The sequence below is a fragment of the Mustela lutreola genome, chromosome 9, assembly GCF_030435805.1.
Source record: "Mustela lutreola isolate mMusLut2 chromosome 9, mMusLut2.pri, whole genome shotgun sequence".
Lineage (NCBI taxonomy): Eukaryota > Metazoa > Chordata > Mammalia > Carnivora > Mustelidae > Mustela > Mustela lutreola.
Window position 1 is genome coordinate 383,973 of NC_081298.1, and position 20,634 is coordinate 404,606.

The following is a 20,634-nucleotide window of genomic DNA, read 5'->3' on the forward strand; positions in this document are numbered from 1 at the left end:
TCCGTGCCGGCGGGTCGGCTGCCCACACGGACACGCCCCTGTGAGTCCCTGTCACTCCCCGTGTGGTCCTTGCCTGCAGAAGCCGGGCAGGTGGAGGTGCAGAGGGGACCCTGCAAAGAGCCCCGCATCACGCTCCTGGTCGGGTCTGGCTGCTAAGACTTGCCTGATAAGCTTCCAGGGCTCGTGTTCCTTCACAGGTAGGGGTGACCTGTCCAGACCCAGAGCCATCCTGTAGCCCAGGCCGGATTAAGAGCACCTCCCACCTCCTGGGGTCCCACTGCCCGCGTTCCCGCCATCCTTTTGAGTGATCAAAGCACCCATCACACAGAGTTACCATAAACTGGGTCTACATTCTCTTTGGGAGCAGCTGGAATCCACAAGTGTTGGAGGGAGGGAGGGGAGGCGCCCCGGAGAGGGCGAGCACCGGTGCCCGGGCTCTGCCTCGCCCTCCCTCAGACACCAGGTCGGGATCCCCCGGCAGGGCCAGCTAGACCGCTTTCGGGTGCGGGAGGGAAAGGCCCCGAGGCCCTGGAGGGGCGCAAAGGCCCCGAGGCGCTTGCCAGCAGCTGCAGGGGCGAGGGCTACAACCTCCAGGGCAGCTGGAAGTCCTCGGGCTCCAGCGGACTGCAGTGAGTGGCCTCCACATTCCTGAGGTGTTTGCGAGCCAGGAACAGCGCGAGCTGCCGGCGCCGCCGCGGGCTCAGGCCCTGGCCCACCAGCCAGGGGAAGGAGGGCCCGTGCGGGCCCCAGGCCTGCCCGTCCTCCCGCTCGTCCTCGCGGCGCGCGTGGTAGGAGCGCAGCAGGGCCAGGCACCACTCGTCGTCCACGCGGTAGCGCGCATACAAGGCGGCCTCCTGCGCCCGGCTGCCGGCGCGGAGCCAGCGCGTGACCACCGCGACGCCCTCCCGCGCCATCACCACCGGGTAGCGGTGCTGCAGCAGACGCAGGAGCAGCTCGTTGCCGCGGTTGCCCTCCACGTCGCCGGACGGCAGGGGGCGCAGGTGGCCCGAGGTGCTGACCACGTCGTCCTGCGTGCGCCGCAGCAGCAGCACCGGCCCGGGGTAGCGGCACAGCTGCTCCGCCACGTTGAGGTTGAAGTGCTCGCGCACGGTGCGCACCACGAGGCCCTTCCAGCTGTGGGGCATGACCTTCAGGGCCAGCGGCACGAGGTCGTCGAAGGTGGCGTCGAGCACCAGCGCACCGAGCTCCGGGTATGTCATGGTGGCCCAGGTGGCCGTGAAGCCCCCGATGGACCAGCCGTAGACCACCACGTGCGCGGGCGGGAAGTGAAGGCGGTGCAGCGCGTACTTGACCACCACGTCCACCGCGTTGGCGTCATGCTGCGGGAACGGCGCGCCCGTGCTGCCCCCGAAGCCCGGGTGGTTCCAGCCCAGCACCGAGTAGCCAGCCTCCAGGGGCGCCGACAGGCAGCCCATCTCGTAGAAGCCGGCGTTGCCTTCGCAGCAGATGACCAGGCGCAGGCCGCGGCCGTGGCTGCCCGGGTGCTGGCGGCGATCCATGAACATGGTGTCGATCTCATTGCCATCACAGGCCACCAGCTTGGCGCGCCGGCCGCGGTAGCGCTCCACGAGGCGCTCTTGGCCCTGCTGCAGCAGCGGCAGCAGCGCGCGAGTCATCAGGAACATGGAGCCCGGGTACACGAGCCAGCGGCCCAGCGAGTGGGCCAGCGCGTAGCTGGCGAGCTGGCCCGGCAGCTCGCGGATCTGCTGCAGGAGGCACTGCGTCTGACTGCGCGCCCCGCGCAGCGGTCGCCCTGGCGCGTCCCCGCCCAGAGCCGCGCCCCGCAGCAGCCACACGCCCGCCGCGGCCGCGGCGCACGTCAGCGCGCGGTGACCGCTGCCTCCCCCGCCGGCGGCGCGCACGTCATCCCAGCGGAAGTCCACGGGCCAGCTGCGGAAGTTGTAGGTGTAGTGGGCGGTCAGGTAGATCTTGAACACGTGCACCAGCGCCTTCACGAAGCAGACGACACACATGGGCGTCGAGGCTACGGGGCGCCCCGCGCGAGCCGTGACGCCCAGTCGCCAGGCCGGGGTCGCGGCTCGAGGCCCAGGCCCGGCCCCGCGGGCGGCTGCAGGGGTGAGAGCCGCGCAGAGCTGTCTCGGGACATGCCTCTTCAGGGCTTGGCCCTAATGGCCTTTGTGACCTGGGCCTTCCAGGGTCCAGAGGAGGCGGCCTGTGCCTGGCAGGGGCTGGCTTTGTGAGTCATTGTTGCTGGGGAAAGAGGCAACACCCGGTGATGGGCGCACAAAGGGCTCCCAGGCGCCGTGGACCTCAAGTTCTACCCCGCCCCCAGGACTCAGGGGACTCCGCCCCAGCCACACCCTCCCCAGACCCTTCTCTGCCTGCACCCTCCCCAGGCCCTACCCCACCTGCCTCCCATCACACCTTGACTACCAACCACCGCTCCCCGCCCCCCTCAACTGAAGGTGGACGGACAGGCTGGAACATCTACTGCCTTCGCCTCTTCCTGGTCAGAAGCCAGGGTCTCACTGGGAAAAACGCAGGGCTTCCCGTGGACTTGTGGATCTCTTTCCCGCTTGGTGAGGTATCCACGTGGGTGGGAAAGGGAGCTAGGAGCAGGCAGAAGCAGCTGTTTGGATCAGGCTGTGGGACAGTCTGCAGCGACATGGGAGTCTCCTGAAGAAGGCTGGGAGTGGCAGTTCCCTGTCCCGGGCCCCACTGGGGGGTGGTGCCTCCAGACCTCCCAGTGCAAGGTGGGGTGGCCCAGAAAATCCAATATGCTTTATCAGCCTAGGGGAGAAACTGAGTCTGGCCCGTGGGCTGCTGTTGGAGCAGCGAAGGCACTGTGTGCTCATGGCCTTGCCCCGCCGCCACCACCACCTTCCTTCCCAGGAGAGGGGGTGAGCTCGGGCTGGAAACTCCCCACCTGTTCTAGATCCTCTTTCCACTGGTGCCAGCAGAAGCAGTGACCTGCAGGTAGGTCCTGCCTGGCCAGTGTTCCTCATTTTTGGCCCTTGGCCAAGCCCTCCTCCCCACTCGTCACTCAAACCACACCACAAATTGTACCTTCCTCTTTTCTGGAGGGCTTTGGTAGGTTCCTCTTTTTCCTGGGTCCTGGAGAGGGCCAGCCCACCTGAGGGCAAAGGGGGCAGGGTTACAGCCAGGGAAGAGCTGGGCTCTGAGGGCTCATTCAACAGTTGCCTGGAACTGAAACAGGGAGTTAGCAAACCTAGCCAGACCCTTGGATCCCCAGACCTGCCTCAGAGACCCAGAGCGTTCTTGGAAGTCTGGGAAGGGAGCTCCAGGCTCCTGCAAGCCCTCTCTGCATCTGAGTCCACTGTCAGCCCACTCAGCCCCCACCAGGTTTGGGACGCAGAGCTGGAGACTGTTAGGGTCCTTGGGGGTTAGGAAGCAAGAGCAGTCAGTTGAGTGAGTGAGTGAATTGGGAGCTGAATGTCCCTCCCACCAGGGTCTCCAGATAAAATGCAGAATGCCCACTTATATGTGAATTTCAGATAAACAAATACTTTTTGAGGATAAGTGTGTCCTAGATATTGCATGGGTCATACTTATATTAAAAAAAAAATCTTTATCTGAAATTCGACTATAACTGGATATCCTGTTTTTAGGTTTGTTATTTTTTGCGAAACCTGGCGACTCTACCCTTGTCACCCCTCTGCGCCCCCCTCCCCCCAGTCCGCGAGATCCAGACTTTCCTGATTATCCAGCTCCTACCCCAGGCTGGGCTGCCCTTCTCAATGAGCAGGTCCTGAGGACCAAGAGGGTGTCTCAGGGTCCACTGGTGTACCTGGACAAGGGTCCCCTCTAGTTCCCTCTGCCCTGCACCCCCTCACCTCTTCCTTGGCTCTGAAGGGTCGGTGGGGAGACTGCCCTAGGAGGGAGTCCACAAGGTACCGCACCTAGGTCAAGGGATGGGCATAACTGTTGCCCATGGGGATTAGTGGTCGTGGTCCGGAAATGTGCCCGCTGGCCCTGTGGTTAGGAGTGGCAGTGGAGAACTTGGGAGAGAGTGGGGTGGGGGCCTTGACTCTCCCAGGAACCGCGTTCATAAACTCATGAACAGCTTTCATAAAGCTGTTTACCCTAGCTTGGAGTGGGCTGCGCAGACCCAGAGGCTCCAGACTCATTTCATGAGACCATAGGAGTGACTCCCAACAGTAGAGGGCTTCCTTGTGTCCTCAGCCTGAATCCAGGCAAACACGAGGGTCTCCTGGAAAATTGTCCTCCAAGTACGTTAGACACACCCCGTTTTGTTTTGATTTGATACCCCGGGGGGAAATGAGGCTTGGAGGAGCCCATCCTCCTGGGACAGGCTCTCCGTGTGGTGAGCTCTGAGACTTGTGTTTGGAAATAGACTTTCCTTCTGTCAGGCCTACCTGACCTTGGCTCCCTCTAGGAGAACGGGAAGCTTGGAGGAGGTGGCTGTGCTGGAGGGGAGCAGAGGCCAGCTTCTGAGGAACAAAGATCCGCAGGCTGGAGCTGCTGGCCCCTGGGGGCCCCTGCCCTGTGTCTGGCCTGGCTCCTGACTGCCCCAGCCCCGCCCTCCAGCCCATGGGAGCCCAGGTGCCCCCAACCACCAGCCCTGTTGAGCCAGGAAAGCATGTGACAGGAAGGGAGACCTCCTGCTCTCCTCTCTCCAGAAGAGCCCCCTCAGACTGGACCAGCTGCAGCAGCAGTGATCTCTCCTACCCCGCCTCCATCTGCTCGGATGGTGGGGCTGTGATCCCAGCGATCAGGTCTTAGTTTGAGGAGGCAACCCCCCTCGCCTTCCAGTGTCTGCCGGGCAGACATCTGAGCACACCCCCCACCCCCACAGAGCCTGCTGGGCTCTGTGACCTCTGGCCTTCACCCCACAGGGCTTCCACCCTCCCCCACGGAGGTAATGCTCCCTCCTGGCCAGTTCTGCTCAGCCTCCCTGGAGGCCCTGATTTATGCTGCGGGAGCAGACAGAGCCAACCTTGGAGAAAGAATGGAGGGAAAGAGAAAAAACCAGTCCCAGAGGCTGGAGGTGTGGGGGCTGGGATCAGAGCCCCTAGCAGAGGGTGTCCAGCCAGGGGGCAGCCATGAGCTGACCACAGCAGCCCCGGGGCTCTGGGAGCTGAGCCTTGGGAAAACCGAAGCCACCCTGATGGGATAGGGAGCTGAGTCTGCACAAACGCCTCTGCTCAGGAAATGGGGTGCAGGGAAGGTGGGGGGTGGCTCAGAGCCTGAGGACAGGAGGGGACGCTTCCTGGCGGATACAGGGTCAGAGAAGGGGCGGAAATAGCCAAGACAGCTGCTGAACATCTGGAATCCCAGAGAACTACCCAGAGCCCTCCAGGGTGGTGGGGTTGGTGGGGAGCAGTGCACACCCACGCCCTCTCCTTCCTGCTTCCCAGCAGGGCCAGTCTCTCGGGCTCTCCTCCCACTGGACCCCCACCATCAGGGTAAAGTCTGGGTTGGGGTCAGGAGCCCAGCAGGCTGGTCTGATGGGGCCGAGTTCCCTGGAGCTCAGCTCTCCAGGGGCTGCCCAGTCTGTACCGTTTCTGCAGACTCCAGTGTGTGGACAGTGCCTCCTGGCACGGTGCAGGCCATGGCCCTGCGCCTGGGATGATTCCCAGGGCCGCATACATGAACTTGAAAGGGTCATAGTACACTATGGGCCCAGTATCACTCCGGAGAGTCCCTCAGAGCAGGGCTGTATGCTTTCTACCACTGTACCAAACCTGTGCACCGGGGTTGATGTAAGGTGAGTATTTCGTTAATGTTACGTTATTCAAAATGTAAACGAGGCTCACTGCAGCTGGTGAGACAGGATATGAGACAGTTACTAGCCCTCCCTTGGCACCTCCCTGGAATCCAGAGATACTAACCAGGACGTGTCTTTGCACACCTTCCTCTATTTGCCTACAATGTGCACAACCTACAGACGCGACTGGGATGCTTATTTTATCACGTGCTTTTGCAAAAGTGGATATGGTGTATACATTACCAGGCAACTTGCTTTTCTCCCGAGTATCACTATAGGCCCTTAGCTGGTAGGTGGCCCGTTCCTCCCGGTATCCCTCCCCTGTGTTGGTGGATATGTGGGTTTCCAGACCTTTCCCCTCTGCAGCGGTGGCTGCTGTAAGCAGCTTTGTCCAGGGATCCTGGCCGCCAGGTGCTTTCCCCTACGCAGTGATTCCGGAGCCTGCCTGCCTGGGTGACAGGAGTGTGTGTTCTCGGGGCAGATTGAGTTTCTGTGCTTGTGCTGGCCTGTGCGCCCGCTGAGGGAGTTTGTCTCTGCAGCAACGCGGGTCAGCTCTGTGCTGCTAGCGTTTATCCGCACGTGCAGATGAGCTTCGTGAATGTTGGTTGATCTCGACCCGCGGACCAGGCCGGCGCCGGAAGCCATTCCGTAGTCGAGCGATCCAGTCCCGCATTTTGCTTTTCGCTGCCCGTTGGAGACCCGTCACCTGTGGGACCCCGGCGCCCGCCGCCTCGGTAGTGGCCGGATAGAAACTCCGGCCTGGATCTCCTCCAGCCGGCCCTGGCTCTGGGGGAGGGCCGATGAAGCGGGCCGAGCTTGGTGGGATGGACGGAAGAGCCCCGGGATCCTCCGCCTGAGAGGCGGGTCTCGGGCTGTCGGCGTCCGCCGCACCTTGCCTCGCCGGCGCGGGCCCCCGGAAACCGGCAGTGCGGCGGGGGAAGGACCGCCTAGCCTGGGGGCTCGGACACGGCCCCCCGGCCGGCTCGCCCCAAGCCGCGGGGGTCGGAGCCCGCGTTTCCCGGGGCCAGCCTCTGTGGCGACTCGCGGACTCCCCTGGGGGGCCGAGGTCCCCTTTCCGGGCTCCTGCAGGTCGTGGCCCGTGGACGTTTTCCAGGAGGCGGTGAGCCGAAGCGGCCGCGCGCACAGCGGCCCGGGAGAGCGGAGGGGGACCCGAGTCCCGGCCCGAGCGCTCGACGCCCTCCCCCCGCCGCGCCCGGGGCGCGAGGCTCCGCTCCCAGCGGGGCTGCGGCGAGTCCAGGCGTCCCCGCAGAGCGCTCCCCTGCGCCCCGGGTCGCCGACAGTCACCCCGACGGGAGGACCCGCGGTGGGGTGCGGGCTGGGGCCTGGGCAGCCAGGGCTATCCCCCCCCCCCGCCCCGAGGGCGCGAACAGAAAGGGTGGGGAGGTCGCTGGCCCCCAAGAGTCACGGTGGTCGAGGGTGAGGAGCCGAGGGAGCCGGAGGGCGCTGCCGGGAGGCCCCTGGGTCTGCCTTCCTGTGGTGGGGTCTCCCACTTGCCTAGGAGGACGGACTGAAAGCCGGCTTCTGCTTGGGTCCCAGGTCAGGAGCGGACGTTTTCCTGACCCTAGAGGAGAGGAGAACCCCGTCCCCTCCCTTGCGGCCAAGCTCTGGTCCCTGGAGACCTTGGCACCCCTGTGTAGGAGGAGGGAAGCCTGGAGGTTGAGTGAGGGGAGGCCAGCCCAGAGGGGGGGCAGAACCCTGTCAGAGGCCGCTGTGCGCTAGGCAGAAGGAAGACCACCAGGAACTCAGGTCTCTGGCCAGAGTGCCCTCTGCCTTGTGGCTCTGAGCTGGGGGAGGGGCTGTTCTTGGGCCCCCGCAGTCAGCACCTCCGGAGCCTGCGTGAGCGGATCTAGGTTACAGCCCTCTGGGCTCCTTCTAAGTCTCTTGCGCAGATTAAAAACGGCAACTGTCCTGGAGCTGACCCCAGGGGACCCTGAAAGTTTCCTCTCTCCTCCCCGCCCCCCTTGCTCAAGGCGCTCTCTGTTCTCAGAGTCTGCTGAAGGCGCCCACCCCTCTTACCCCACTGTCCCAGGGGGAGCCCGCCAGAAGTCAAGCCCACCTCTGTGGTGGGCTGGCCCCAACAGGCCGTCCTGGTTTCCCTCTGTCCCCTCCCCCCAGGCTGTCCCCCCAGGCTTCAGGCAGAAAGTGAGGAAAGAAGGGAGGGCACGAAGGGCCCAGTGACCCCCCCTCACCCAGCCAGGTGCCCCCCACCTCGGTTCCTGCGGTTTCTCTAATGGGGGCTGCACTCCAGAGCGACCCCACCTGAACCCCACACCCCCAGGCGGCCCTTGCTCCAGGACAGAGCCCACCCAGGAAGGCAGTGGGGTTGGAGGATGAAGAGAGAGCCCCGCTGTCCCCCTTTCCTGTCCCCCACCCTCCCCTGGGGATCAGCACTAACCGCAGGGCTGCCCACCCCAGCTCTTTGAAGCTGCGGGGGTGGGGGGGGACACCCAGCTGCCAGGGTTCGTGAGCTGCCCGCCCCTCTGGCTGCGTGGGAGCCAGGGAGTGACCACAGGGCCGCCAGCAGCCTTTGAAGTGATGAGGCACGGCCCCAGGAAGTGGGCAGTAGCCCACCCAGGCCCTAGGCCAACCCCGCCCAAGGGCTCAAGCCCCTGCCCACTGGGCAGAGAGCCCAGCCTGGGAGCCCGGGGCCTCAGCTGTCTCCCCGAGCTGGGCACCTTGGTTGCTCAGGTGCAAGTCAGGCTCAAAGACTTGATGGGGGCAAGGGAGGGAGAAGCTGCCTCTCTGGCCTCAGGGGTCCCCACCCTAGCCCCAGTTTCACTCAGGCTCTGGTGGTGGGAGCCAGTGAGGCCAGGAATTGGTCCTTCTCCCTCAGCTAAAAATAGCAGGCTTCAGGCTTTGTGGAAAGCCCCTGGGGCGGGGGAGGAAGGAGCAGGGCTGCAGGGCTGGGCCCTGGGGAGCCAGGCTAGGCAGGAAATGCCCTGGTGCATGGCTCCCCCCCACCCCCCATGCAAAGGCTCCTGTCAGCAGACACAGACCCCTGGAAAGCCCCAAGTGCTCCCTTCACACCTACATGGGGTAGAATCTTCTGGGTCCCTCAGGTTAGGCCTCATGTACCAGAGTGGGCTCGTCTTCCCCCGGCTGACGATGTCCTACAGGGCCTGAACTGGTCTCCTGCCGTGGACACCAGAGGGCCCGATGAAGGTAGTTCTTCCCATCTGTCTGTCTGTGCACCTGGTGATGACCTGTACCCCCACCCTCACCCCTGCAGTTCTCGGCGTCACCCCTCCCCGCAAGAACCACTCATTCCACAGGTCTTCCGCTTGCCGGTGGTGGGAACAGGGCTGAGCATGGCCCTTGTGGCGTCCTTGCTCCCAGGTCGTTTCCTGGGCACAAAGAAAGGGTTAACCCAAAGAGGGCCTTTCAAGGAGCAAACACCCAGTCTGTCAACCTGGAGGGGGGGAGCAGAAGCAGGGTCAGGAGTAGAGACCAGAAAGATGGGTAGGAATGAGCTGCTGAAGTAGATTGTTCAGTGGGGACCCGACTCGGGGAGAGGTCCTGGGGGCGGACAGGATTTGGCATCACAGGAGCAAGACAAGGCCACTGTGGCTTAGACGGGGGCGGGGGCGGTAGGGCTGGAACAGGAGTGAGGCTAGGGTTAGGGTAGAGCAGGGCTGGTTTTATAGACTAAGGCGAGGAATTTGAAAGGAAACCACTTCTCAGAAGTCACTGAAAGATTCTCAGCAAGAAAGTCCCGGCAATGACCTCAAACCATTTCAGAGAGGTCACTGCTCTGTAGCGGAAGGGCTGGGGAAGGTGGACCCGGGCTGGCTGTGGGGTGGGTAGATGATGTTGGGGGAAGGCAGTGGAGCTGTGGAGGGCCAGCGGAGGCATCTGCAGTTTCCGAGAAGGGGGACCAGGCAGTACATAGTGGTCCCTGGAGGGACATGGTGGGACCAGCAGCCCTGAGGGTCCACCCAAGCCTGACTTTGGGGTGTCAGCCGTCTTCCAAGTGGCCTCCCCCAGCAATGAGCAGCGCCTGCCATGCGGACAAAGAGAAAGTGAGTGGTTGGGGCTCTTCCGGGGGATGCCGGAAGATTACAGAAATGCTCATACTTTTGGTATTTTTGAGAGAAAGTACAAAATCCACACCTGATAAGAAGGAAGCCGAGGAGAGGGGAAGGCTGTTCTCATAATGAGGGGCTCAATGAGATGTCACTGCTGTGTGGCAAGCTGGAAAGGGGGCCACCGAGAGAGAAGGGTAGAAACAGTCCCTTGAGTGTGGGTCTGGGTTTTGGTGACAGCTGGCTCCAAGGTGTGACTCTGGGAATGGCCTGTCGGAGACCTTTGGAGGTGAGGGGCTCATGAAGCATTTGAAGAGGGCCCCCATGACCCCTCGCCAGGTGAGTTTAGGAGTTGGTACCTGACATCTCTGAAGAGGGACAAAGGAGGCATTTCTAGTCGTCACTGGTCCAGAGGGCCACTCCCATCACTGCCACCCAACACCGTGATCACGTCACCAAAATCCGCGATCCCTCCCTCGCTCAGTGACAAGCATCTGTGGGGAACAGGCTCTCCACGAGGTGTGCTCAGCGCCGCTCACGTCCGCGGCTGTCTGTGGCCAGCGTGGACGAGGTGTCTGCCCTTGGGGAACGGACGGTCTGGGTGCGGCAAACTGAAAACAAACACAAAGATACAGAAAACGAGCCATAGAATGGCCTAGCAATCCTACTCTTAGGAGTTGACCCACAAGAAGCGAAACAGGCTCACACGAAGCGTTGTCCTTAAATGTTGGTAGCAGCATTATTCAGAATGTCCCCAAACTAGAAAAACCCGAATGTCTGTCAGCTGGTAAAGGGACACGCAAGCTCTGGTCCACCTCTTCGATGGAAGGAACCGGTGGGAACTCCTGATGCGCACGGAGTGAGTGGATCTCGAAAGCACTGTGCGGACTGCAAGAAGCCGTGCCCAGAAGCCCAAGTATGACCGGCTCGGGCACACCCCCAGCAAACAACAAACCACAGGGGGCCTGGGGGGCTCAGCCGTTAAGCATCTGACTTCAGTTCAGATCCTCGGTCCTGGGACCAAGCCCCACATCACGTTCCCTGCTCTGCGGGGGAGCCTGCTTCTCCCTCTCCCACTCCCCCTGCTTGTGTTCCCTCTACCCCTCTCTCTTTCTGTCAAATAAATAAATAAAAGAAACTCTAGGGTTGGAAGCAGATGGATGGCTGGCGGGGCCGGAGGGTTGACCACGGATGCTGAGAGATGGGGAGGACTTTTTTGGATGACGGGATGACGGGAATGTCATCAGGACACCGGGGGTGGCGGCCACACATTTGTGAAAGCTCGTCAAGTCATCCGCTTCAACTTGGTGAATATCAGTGTGTGTAAATTACACTTCAGTAAAGCTTAAATTTTGGAAAGATGGAAAGACCGAGTGTAGCCATGAAAACCTCAGGAAGGTGGAGACAGAGGGGATGGGGCAGGGTCCGTGGGAGGGGCTGGCGTTGGGAGGCTGGCTTCTTGGTCGAGGCATCACTTCCTCGGTGGGAGAGGTAACTCTCGTTACTCGTGCGGTAACTCCAGACTTAACCTCCCATCGCTCAGGAGCCCACCGGCTCTGCCGGTTAAGGGTCCCAGTCTTGGCTTCAGCTCAGGTCGTGGTCTCAAGGCTTTGAGATTGAGCCCCGCCTCGGGTTCCATCCTCAGTGCTGAGTCTGCTTGAGGTTCTCTCTCCCTCTGCCCCTCCCCACCGTGTGAGCTCTAAATACATAGACTGATCGATAGAGATCTAAAAAGAAATCCCATTTGGTAATTTTAACTTTTTTTTTAAAGAGAATTTTTTTTTTTTTAATTTCTTTGACACAAGGAGAGAGAGAGATCACAAGCAGGCAGAGAGGCAGGCAGAGAGGGAACCGGGCTCCCTGCTGAGCAGAGAGCCTGATGCGGGGCTCGATCCCAGGACCCTGAGATCATGACTTGAGCCGAAGACAGAGGCTTCGCCCACTGAACCACCCAGGCACCCCCGGTAATTTTATCTCTTCTGTAAGAGAGGCAAATCCCGACTCAAGCATAGGCTGTTTTTAGGTGAGACATCATTTCTGGCCCAGGTACCTAGAGCACTCTGCAATGGCCAGGGGCGTTTGTGTGGGGCACGAGACTGAAGCCAGGAGACTGGTGTGGAAGGGGTGGTGAGAACCCCCCAAGACTCCCCCAGTGGGTGGGAGTCCTGGTCTGGATTTACCACGGCGGAGAGCCAAAGCCCAGGGTGCCTCCTGGGGCGACAGCCCACCTCACTGTCCCGGTGGCCTGAGGTGGGCCAATGGCAGGAAGTGCTCTGATCTACTGCCCTCAGGTGCCTCCTGGGACCCTCGCCTCCCAGGGCAGTGAGCACAGCGTCAGCCAATCTCAGCCCAATAGGCGAGCTCAGAGAAGACCAGGCTCTGCTTCTGCCCTCAGAGGAGGGTGTGTGTGGGAAAAAGGGGTCCCCACGGACTTCACCCTGGCTAGACTGTCCCTGGGGATCCTGTCCTGGCAAGGGAGGACCAGGGCCAGGCTGAGTCCTCTGCTGTAGTGGGGCAGTGGGCCCCAGGATTCACCTGGAGAAGTGGCCCCCGGGTCAGAGGTGCAGCATACCTATAAAAGCAGCAGCCCCCGCAGGGAAAGTGCCAATGACGACCTGAGCCTGCTGGTCTCCCCCGTGATCTGTGGGGTTTCCCCAGGAGGGGTCCTGGGGCTGGTGCTCCCCTGGGTGGGCCGATAGGCTCTTCTACATCCTGGCTGGCTATGGGGGGGGCCTGGACAGAGGGCCAGCGGTGTTCAGTTGGGGCAGGCTCTGCCGTTCTCCTTGGAGTCACTTGAAGTAACTTGGACTGGCTGTCAGGACATTGGCCAGTCTTGGAACTGGTGAGCCCCAGGACCCAGTGACCTTTTCCCCCTGTGGCCTTGACGGGGGCTGGGAACCTCCGGCCTGGCGTCCTGTGTCCTGCCAAGAGGATGTCCTGTCCTCAGGCCAACTCCCCCGCCCTCTTCCATCCCTCTGGGGCCTCTAGGGGCAGAGGTGGGGGTGTGGGGGTGGAGGGGAGTTGGAAGTCAGCCGGCTGTCCCCCACTACTGGGTCCTGAGCCCCTTCTCTCCCAGTTCCTCCTGCCCCGGGACACGGTTACAGGGACAGAGACCCCCCAGTCCAGCACCTGGGGTTTTCCCAGGACTAGACTTCTGTTCCCCCAGCGGGGCAGGGGTGGGGGGACAGCCGCTCTGGGGAACAAAGCCTGGGAGAGGACAGGGGAAGCAGGGAGCAGCGAAAAGGAAGGGGAAGGGGCTGAGCTCACTCTGAGGCCACCGCTCACAGGTTTCCTGCCCTGAGCGCTCGCGTGTGTGCGTGTGCGTGTGCGTGTGCGCGCGTGCATGTGTGTGCGTGTGTGTGCGCGCGCGTGTGTGCCTGTGTGCGTGTGTGTGTGCCCTGCCGAGGATGTGAGGGAAGAAGGGCGTGAACCAGCTCCGCTCCAGCTACCGCCACGAGCCTGCCTTCATTCATCACAGGGAAATGAGGCCTAGGCTGGAGGCTGGGGGAGGGTTCAAGAGGTTCCTGGGGCTGAGCCCCAGTGGGCTGCAGGCGGGTGGGGACGGCACTTGGGAAGTAGCCCATCTGCTGGCTCCTCCGGCTATGGATCTATGGGCGTGACCCCTGGGACTTCCCTGCACCCTGAGCCAGTGGTCTCTGGGCATCGTGCTTATGCCTGCCGTGTGCGCGTGTGCGCGTGCTTATCTCCAGGTGGGTTAGGTTTCCAGGGACAGTTGAGTGGATACACGTCTGTATGTCCCCAGATTGTGCCCTGAGTCTCTGTGTGCGTTTCTGTCAGGTTCCTGAGCACCGTACGTGGGTCCTCATGTGTGCTCCTGTGTCTGACTGCGTGTGTATCTGTGTGGCCTCCGGGGTATCTTGTTTGTGTAATGGAATGTTGCTTTCCCTCCAAGGTCAGGAACAACCAGGCCCCGCAGAAAGCCTAGACCTGGGGAGGGGTTGGGGGAGGAAGGCAGCCTTTTGGCTCTCTCCTGCCTCCACCTCCACTCCCCTGCCAGGGGTTCTGTCCACCTTCTGCAGAAGCAGCTCAGCTGAGTTAAAAATAGCTCCAGGGCCTCTGGAAGCGGAAGGGGTAGAGGCACCACAGCAGGGGGGGAGGGGGCTGGAGGCACCCCTGGCCCAGCAGGCGGGCCCTAGGTCGGACCAGCATTCCAGGGCCAGCCGGTCAAGCTCCAGCAGGGTGGGCCCCACATCTGCCTGGCCCCACCCTTTGTGGTTACTCCAGGTGGGCCCTCTTCTAGAGAAAGGCAGAGCCTGGCCAGCTCGGAGCCTCAGACCCCAGGGGTAGGAAGTGCCCCCCACCCCGAGATGTCCCCCCAGGGGCTGCCCTCTCCTGTCTTCTCTGCTCCCTCTGTGGAGGGTCCCTGGAGGTCCAGGCGGAATGCAGGACAGGACAGATGGCCCCAGGGAACACTCCACCCTCAGGGAGCGGTCAGCAGAGGGTTTGGGTTTTTTTTTTTAATAACTTTTCATTGAAGTACCATGTGCAAACAGAGAAATGCCCGTACCCGACGTGTATGGCTGAATCAACGTTCACAAGCTGCGTGTTGTCCCTAGCCCCAGACCAAGAAAACAGGACGTTCGTTGCCCGCCCCAGGGAAGCCCCCAGGCCCCACTCCAAAGGCCATCGCTCCGTGGTCTGATTGGCTCCGCCGGCTGCCCCTGTGTCGTGGGAGCCCCTCAGCACTGCTCATGTGGAGTCTGCGGTGGCTCCGCTCTGTGGCTGCCCAGCGTTCCAAGGCAGACTGGCCATATTTCACCTCCCTGCTCCACTGCCACTGGGTCGCCCCAGTTCACAGTGTTACAAACGGGGGCTTTGCAAATTGTGGTACAAAGTTTTGGTGAACCTGAAGTGCCCGTGGGAGTGGACCTATGGTTTGAGCTGGCCACAGATGCCTCTGAGGGTCCAATGGGGGCGCTCTGGACACTCCCTTGGAAATGCTAGAATTTGCTCAGGGTTTCAGGGATGCCCTGGCCCTGGGTTCCGGAAACTCCAACCCTGGCATCTCCAGCCTTCGGGGTCCGTTTGTCCTGGCCAGGCTAGGTCTTGGACTAGGGTCCCCCAAGGGAGAAGCTGTCCTCCCCCCAGGAGGGCCGGCAGCGGCTGTGCGCCCTCCAGCAGCCAGGCACACCCAGAGGAGGCGCTCCATCCTGCAGGCCCGCCCTTCCTTCCTCAGGAAAACCTGTGGTCTGATACGGCCTCCCGCCTCTGGTTCTCAAAACCACCCCGGCACTAGGACCCCCAGGGGAGGAGGGAGCAGAGCCCCTTGCTGGCTGTCGCAGCTGGGGCGGGGACCTCCTGCGTGGTCACAGCTGCGGGTCTGGGGGCCCAGAGGCAGAGGCGGTCAGCGAGGGGGATCCCAGCCCCAGGCGGGGTGGTCCTTTCCTCAAGCCCTCTGCAGCCCCTCAGCCTGGGCTTTTCCTCTGACCCTACCTGAGCTTACCTGGGGGGGCGGGGGAGGGCAAGGGGCCCAGAGGAGGCATATGGACCCACAGTTCTCCCTCACTGCCCAGCAAGAACCCAGGCAAACTCCTTTCTTCCACTATGACCTTTTCTCCCCCCGCCCCGGTCTGTCAGCCTTGGGGCTTCCCACACCACCCCAGGATGACCCCAGGCCAAATCCCAGCAGGAAAGAGGTGCCCACAGGATGTCCCAGACTCTGAACCTTGGTGGGGAGCCTCAGAGCCCACAATCGCTCCCCCTGCCTGGCCTGCCCCTACCCCGTGTCCTTGTTGCCCTGGTGTCCGTTAGACTGCTGTGCGGTGATGCTGCCCACAAGACGGCATCTTCTGCGGCTGCTTCTGGGCCCCATGCTGTCCTGCTCAGCCCGCTCCGCTCTGTCCGGGAGTTCTTCTAGGTGCAGACTGATGCCCAGAGAAGTAAGCACTTATCCCAAACCAGACCCTTGTGCCGATCCCCATTCTGACTGGGCTGATCCCAGAGCCCTCAGGCTCTAGGACATAAGGGGACCTCAACATGGCCCTGCCCTCATGGAGCCTAGGGAGGGCGTGAGGGACCGAGGGACCGAGAGGAGTGCAGACATTAGCCCAGAGGCAGGGCTCTGTCTGGGCAGCGTCCTCTGCCCCAGGGAGAGGGGCCGGCTGCGTCTGGACCCACCGGGATCGGGAGTGAGTGCGCAGGGATGGCTGAGAACCAGCCGGTGCAGAGGAGCAGGAAAGCCTGTCGGGTGGAGGGACCTGCAGGTTCAGGAGCCCTGGCGCGGGGCGGAGGGGTGGGGTGGGTGTGAGCCCTGAGGTCCGGGCCCTTGCAGGCTGGGCCATTGGCGGGTGGGGCTGGTGGGGGCAGAGGCGAGCGCACACATGGGTGCCCGCTCACTCCGCCCTCTCTCATCCAGGGCTGTGTGGACACGGGATTCCTGTGTCATGAGAGCCGCTGCAGGCCGAGGGCAAGGGAGGAGGGCTGAGGCTGTGCGAGCAGCCTGGCAGGCAGGGGTGCAGAATGCCTGACCCGCCAAGGATGGACAGAGGGGCCCTATGTCCAAATGTCCTCTCATCCTTTCAGGGAGCACTCACTGGGAGGCTGGCCTCTGCGGGGTGGGGCGGGGGGTGCAGCAGGGAGCCTTGCCAGCTCCGGGTGGGGGCTGGTCCCGTCTGAGCACAGCCGGAGGGCACCCTGCTACATCCTGCCAGGGACCCTGAGCCCCAGAGAACAGACTCTGCAGAGAGAATCCTGGATGGGCTCTGATGGTCTGAAGTGGACGGGGTCCCTGGACCACGGTGGCCTGGGCTCACTTTCCTCCAAGTAAGCCTGTAGGAGTTGCCCCAGGCCCAGGCACCCTGAAGAAGGGGCTCTGCCCTGGCCCAGCCCAGGTCACAACTGCAAGCCCCAGTGAACAGGATGGGGGAGTGCCCTGAGGTGACCACCGCCCCCCCCCATGACTTGTCCTGACCCCAGTCATCGCCAGGAAGGGATTTCCCCTCTGGCAAGGACCAAGCTCCTCTCCCCTCCACGGCTCCCCTCCCCCTCCTGGAACCTGCAGCCTGGCCTCTCTCCCCAACCCTGGGCCAGCAGCCCCCAGATGGCTCCCACGTCTGTGCCCCCTCTGGCTTCCTGTCCCATCAGCCGGCAGCTGCCCTGCTGCCAGGTGGGGAGACATCGCCTCTCCTGCTCCAGGATACGCCAGCTCGGCCTCCCCGAAATCTCTTGAAATCATGAGTACATCGAGTGTGTCCTGTTCAAAAGTCTCCAGCGGTACCCTGTAGCTTGTGGGAAAGCCTAGAAGCCCCAGCCTGGGGTTGTTGGAGCCCGGCTCATCCCACATGAGCCCCAGGCAGGCCTTTATAGTTTTTTAAAGATTTTATTTCCCCGTTTGAGAGAGGGTGCACAGACAGGGGGAGAGGGAGAGGGACAAGCAGGGAGCCGGCTGTGGAGCTGGGCTCCATCCCAAGACCCCAGGACCACGACCTGAGCCTAAGGCTGATACTTCACCGACTGAGTTCCTGGAGGCGCCCCCCAGGCAGACCTTTGATGGCTTCGTCCCCCCAGGAGCGCTTCTGGGCTGGGCTCGCGGAGGGTCACCCACAGCCTGTCCTCTTCTGCGCCACAGCCAGGCCTGCCCGCCCATCCCACGCGCGTCTTGCCCTCCCTCCTGAGGCTGGGGCCGGACCATCTCTCGCTCCGCGCGACCAGCACGGGGCTGGCTCACACGCGTGGGTTTGCTCAGCGGGGACAGAGGCACGTGCACGAGACCACACAGCACGCGCGCTCGCGGACACGCGCGCTCATAGGCACTCTCGCACACTCGCCGACCTGGACGGCCACTCCCAACAAGCACACGCCCACCGGCGCCCACTCACACAAACGGGAACAGGGACGCACGAGGGGAGACAAAGGCTCTGGCGTCCGTCCTCAGGGAACAGCACGGGACACCGAGGAGGCTCGCTCCGACCTCACCGCGTCTGTCCTCAGGGAACAGTACGGGATGCTCCGACTACGGCAGCGGGCAGACACAGGTACAAGCCGGTTCAGCCCCGACGAGGCACAGATGACCCAGGCTCTTACTTAATTCCATTCATGTGAGAGAGCGCGGGAGCACGGGGAGGGGCAGATGGACAGAGCCTCAAGCACACCCCGCACGAGCACAGAGCCTGACGCGGGGCTCAGTCTCTCCGCCCTGAGACCACACCCTGAGCCAAAACTGAGAGTCGACGCCCAACGGACTGAGCCCCCTGGGGCGCCCCTTGCCCTGCCCCCTCCCAGAACCCAAGGAGCTTTGTCCTGCTCCCCAGACGTCCGACTCCTGGGCACACGGCGGGCTCCATATACTCCATGAGTGTTGCCCGACCAGTGAACGGGAGGAGGAGGGAGGTGAGGACAGCAGGCGGCCAGCGGGCAGGCTTGGGGCCTCTCCACGCCCATCAAGGGGACGACACTCCTCTAGTGGAGGAGAGGGGCCGGTACCTTGTCCAGGTAGGACAGAGCCCTCATCCTGCAGGCCCCTGTGGGCCACAGCCACCGGTTTCCCTCCCAGCTGCTGGGCCAAGTGGCCCCGGGCAGAATCCCCCCCCACCAACCGCCCAGGGCTCAGGAAAGGTGCCCGGTATCCAGCTCTCCTCCTAGGACAGAACTTGGGCAGGCTGCAGACAACACGGCTCCCCAGGACCTCCCCCGCTGTGTCCTGTTCTGGCAGCTCCTGGATGGGACACTCGAGAGAGCCAGGTGTCCCCTTCCGCTGAGGTGGCTATCTGTAGCATCGCCAGCGGCCTCTGCAATGTGAGCCCCAGGGGCTGCAGCCCTAGGGAGCAGCTGCGCTTCCCCAGTGGGGACCAAGGCCTTGGGCCCCCTTCCCTGCTCCGGGGCTGGCTGGCTGCTTCCCCGAGGCTGGGTTTCCAGAGTCTGCCTGAGATGGAATTACAGCCCCAAGCCTGGACCTGCAATAGGTAGGAGTGCCTCCTGGCTCGGCCAGGCGAGGACCAAGTCAGCTCAGGTGCTAGCTGTGTGTCCCCGGGGGGAGGCAGGGGCTGTGGCGACCCCACGTGGGGGTGGGGTTCCCGGCAGCATCCCTGAGGACAGAACGCCGGTGCAGGGACCACAGGATGAACAGGAAGGAGAGGGGACAGGGAAATGGAGGACTCGACTGGCGGAGGGGCTGCGAGTCAGATGATACACTTTTTTTTTTTTTTAAGATTTTTTTTTTTTTTTTTAAATTTGACAGGCGGAGATCATGAGCAGAGAGAGTGGGGGAAGCAGGCTCCCCGCTAAGCAGAGAGCCCAATGCGGGGCTCAATCCCAGGACCCTGAGACCATGACCTGACTCAGAGGCAGAGGCTTCACCCACTGAGCCACCCAGGCGCCCCCAGAAATCAGATGGTAAAGGGACCTGGGCTGGTGCAGGGTGCCGAGGTGGGAACGCAGGAGGGAGCCCAGTGCCACCTCTCTGAGCTCAGGCTGACTTTCGACAGCTGAGACCCGGAAACTGGGCCCACCTGGGTCTCTGGAAGGCTGGTGGCCCCCAGAGAGACGCCTGGTGAGGGAGGGAGGCAAAGTGCCCCCTGACCATTGCCAGGTCAGGGCAAGGTCAGTGGTCAGGCTGAGCTGTCCCCAGACCCTCAGTGGACAGCCCCCGGGGACTGTCCCAGCCGGGCCCTGGCTGACGACCCACCCTTGGGCTGGTCTGGCCATAGCTGGCACTCAGCACCAAGGGCTCTGCTGTCTTCCCTCTACTTCGGTTCTGTTCTCTCCCCTGCCTTTCCCTCCGTAAGCCAGGCCCTTGGCCCCCAGATGCTCCTCTGGCTCTCTGCCTCCGCTGTCGGGCACCAGCCCCTCCCAGGGAACACAGCAGGTGTGGCCCAGCCTTGGTCCTGGAGGGAAGGTCTGGAATTCACAGCCCTGGGTCTTCGGCCAGAGGGTGGCGGTGGGAGCCGGGGCTTGGGAAGGAAGGGTGCTGGCAGCTGGCAGTGGCGTTTTGGAAGGACGGTTGGGGGTGAGCACTTGGAATGGAGATGGGGCGGCAGTTGGCCGTGGCAGCTGGAGCGGCAGTTGGGGCTTGGCAGGGCCGCAGGCCTGGAGGACAGTTGGGGTGGGGCAGCCGTGGGGTTGGCAGGTAGCCCCTGGCCCTGGGTGACTCTGGAGGGTGGTCTTGGGGAGGCCCAGCAGGAGAGCAGGGCCAGCTGGCCGCAGACACAGGCTGAGCCAGGCCTGGGAGCTGGCCTGGGTGGTGCTGGCGGCAGCCTGGAGCCTGCTCCATGCCCCCCCCGCCCCTCCCCCCCCCCCCCCCCGCAGGACCAGGGGTGACGTACAGGGGGCGGGGCCTGCCCTAGCATCCTCGGCCCTGGCCCTCTGCTTCACTCCCTCCCTGTCTGGCTTCCAGCAGGGGCTTGGAGAGGGCAGGGGCAGGTTCTGGACGGTTCCGGGGGAGGGGGCAGGACTCCCAGGGCTGTTGCCATGGGGACGGTGAAGCAACACCACTGGTTGGGGAATAAACAGACAAGGTCTCCCGACTAGCGACTGCGGTGAAGACAGCTCAGAAAACCCAGCTCGGGGAGGATGGGGCGGTGGCAGGGGCAGGTGGTGTGGTGTGGAAGGCGCTGCCAAGGGGGCCGCCCAGGGGATACTGGGAAGGGAGATGCAAAAGGATACTGCTGTCCCTCCTGTCTTTCCCAAAGCTCCTTCCAGGCTACGCCTCACAGGAACAAACCTGCAGGAGGCAGGTCCCTGCTTCTTGGTGGCATCAGAGCACCTGGCATGGGGCTGGGACCCCTTCCAGCTCCTCGGCCCTCCGGAGCCACACAGTGGGGGTGGAGGACAGGCAGGGGGCCGGCTGAGCACCTGCCACGGGGTGGGGGGGCAGTGCCAGGACCTTGCGGGGGCCCTGCTGGC

General features: G+C 62.9%; 1 protein-coding gene across 1 annotated transcript; it reads right to left on the reverse strand.

Annotated features, from left to right (window-relative positions):
- Window positions 1–581: 581 nt before the first annotated feature.
- ABHD16B (abhydrolase domain containing 16B) lies at window positions 582–2,375 on the reverse strand. The gene has a single exon (XM_059133950.1). The coding sequence runs from the start codon at window positions 1,992–1,994 to the stop codon at window positions 582–584; it is 1,413 nt and encodes a 470-aa protein (XP_058989933.1). The 5' UTR covers window positions 1,995–2,375.
- Between the last annotated feature and the right edge of the window lie 18,259 nt (window positions 2,376–20,634).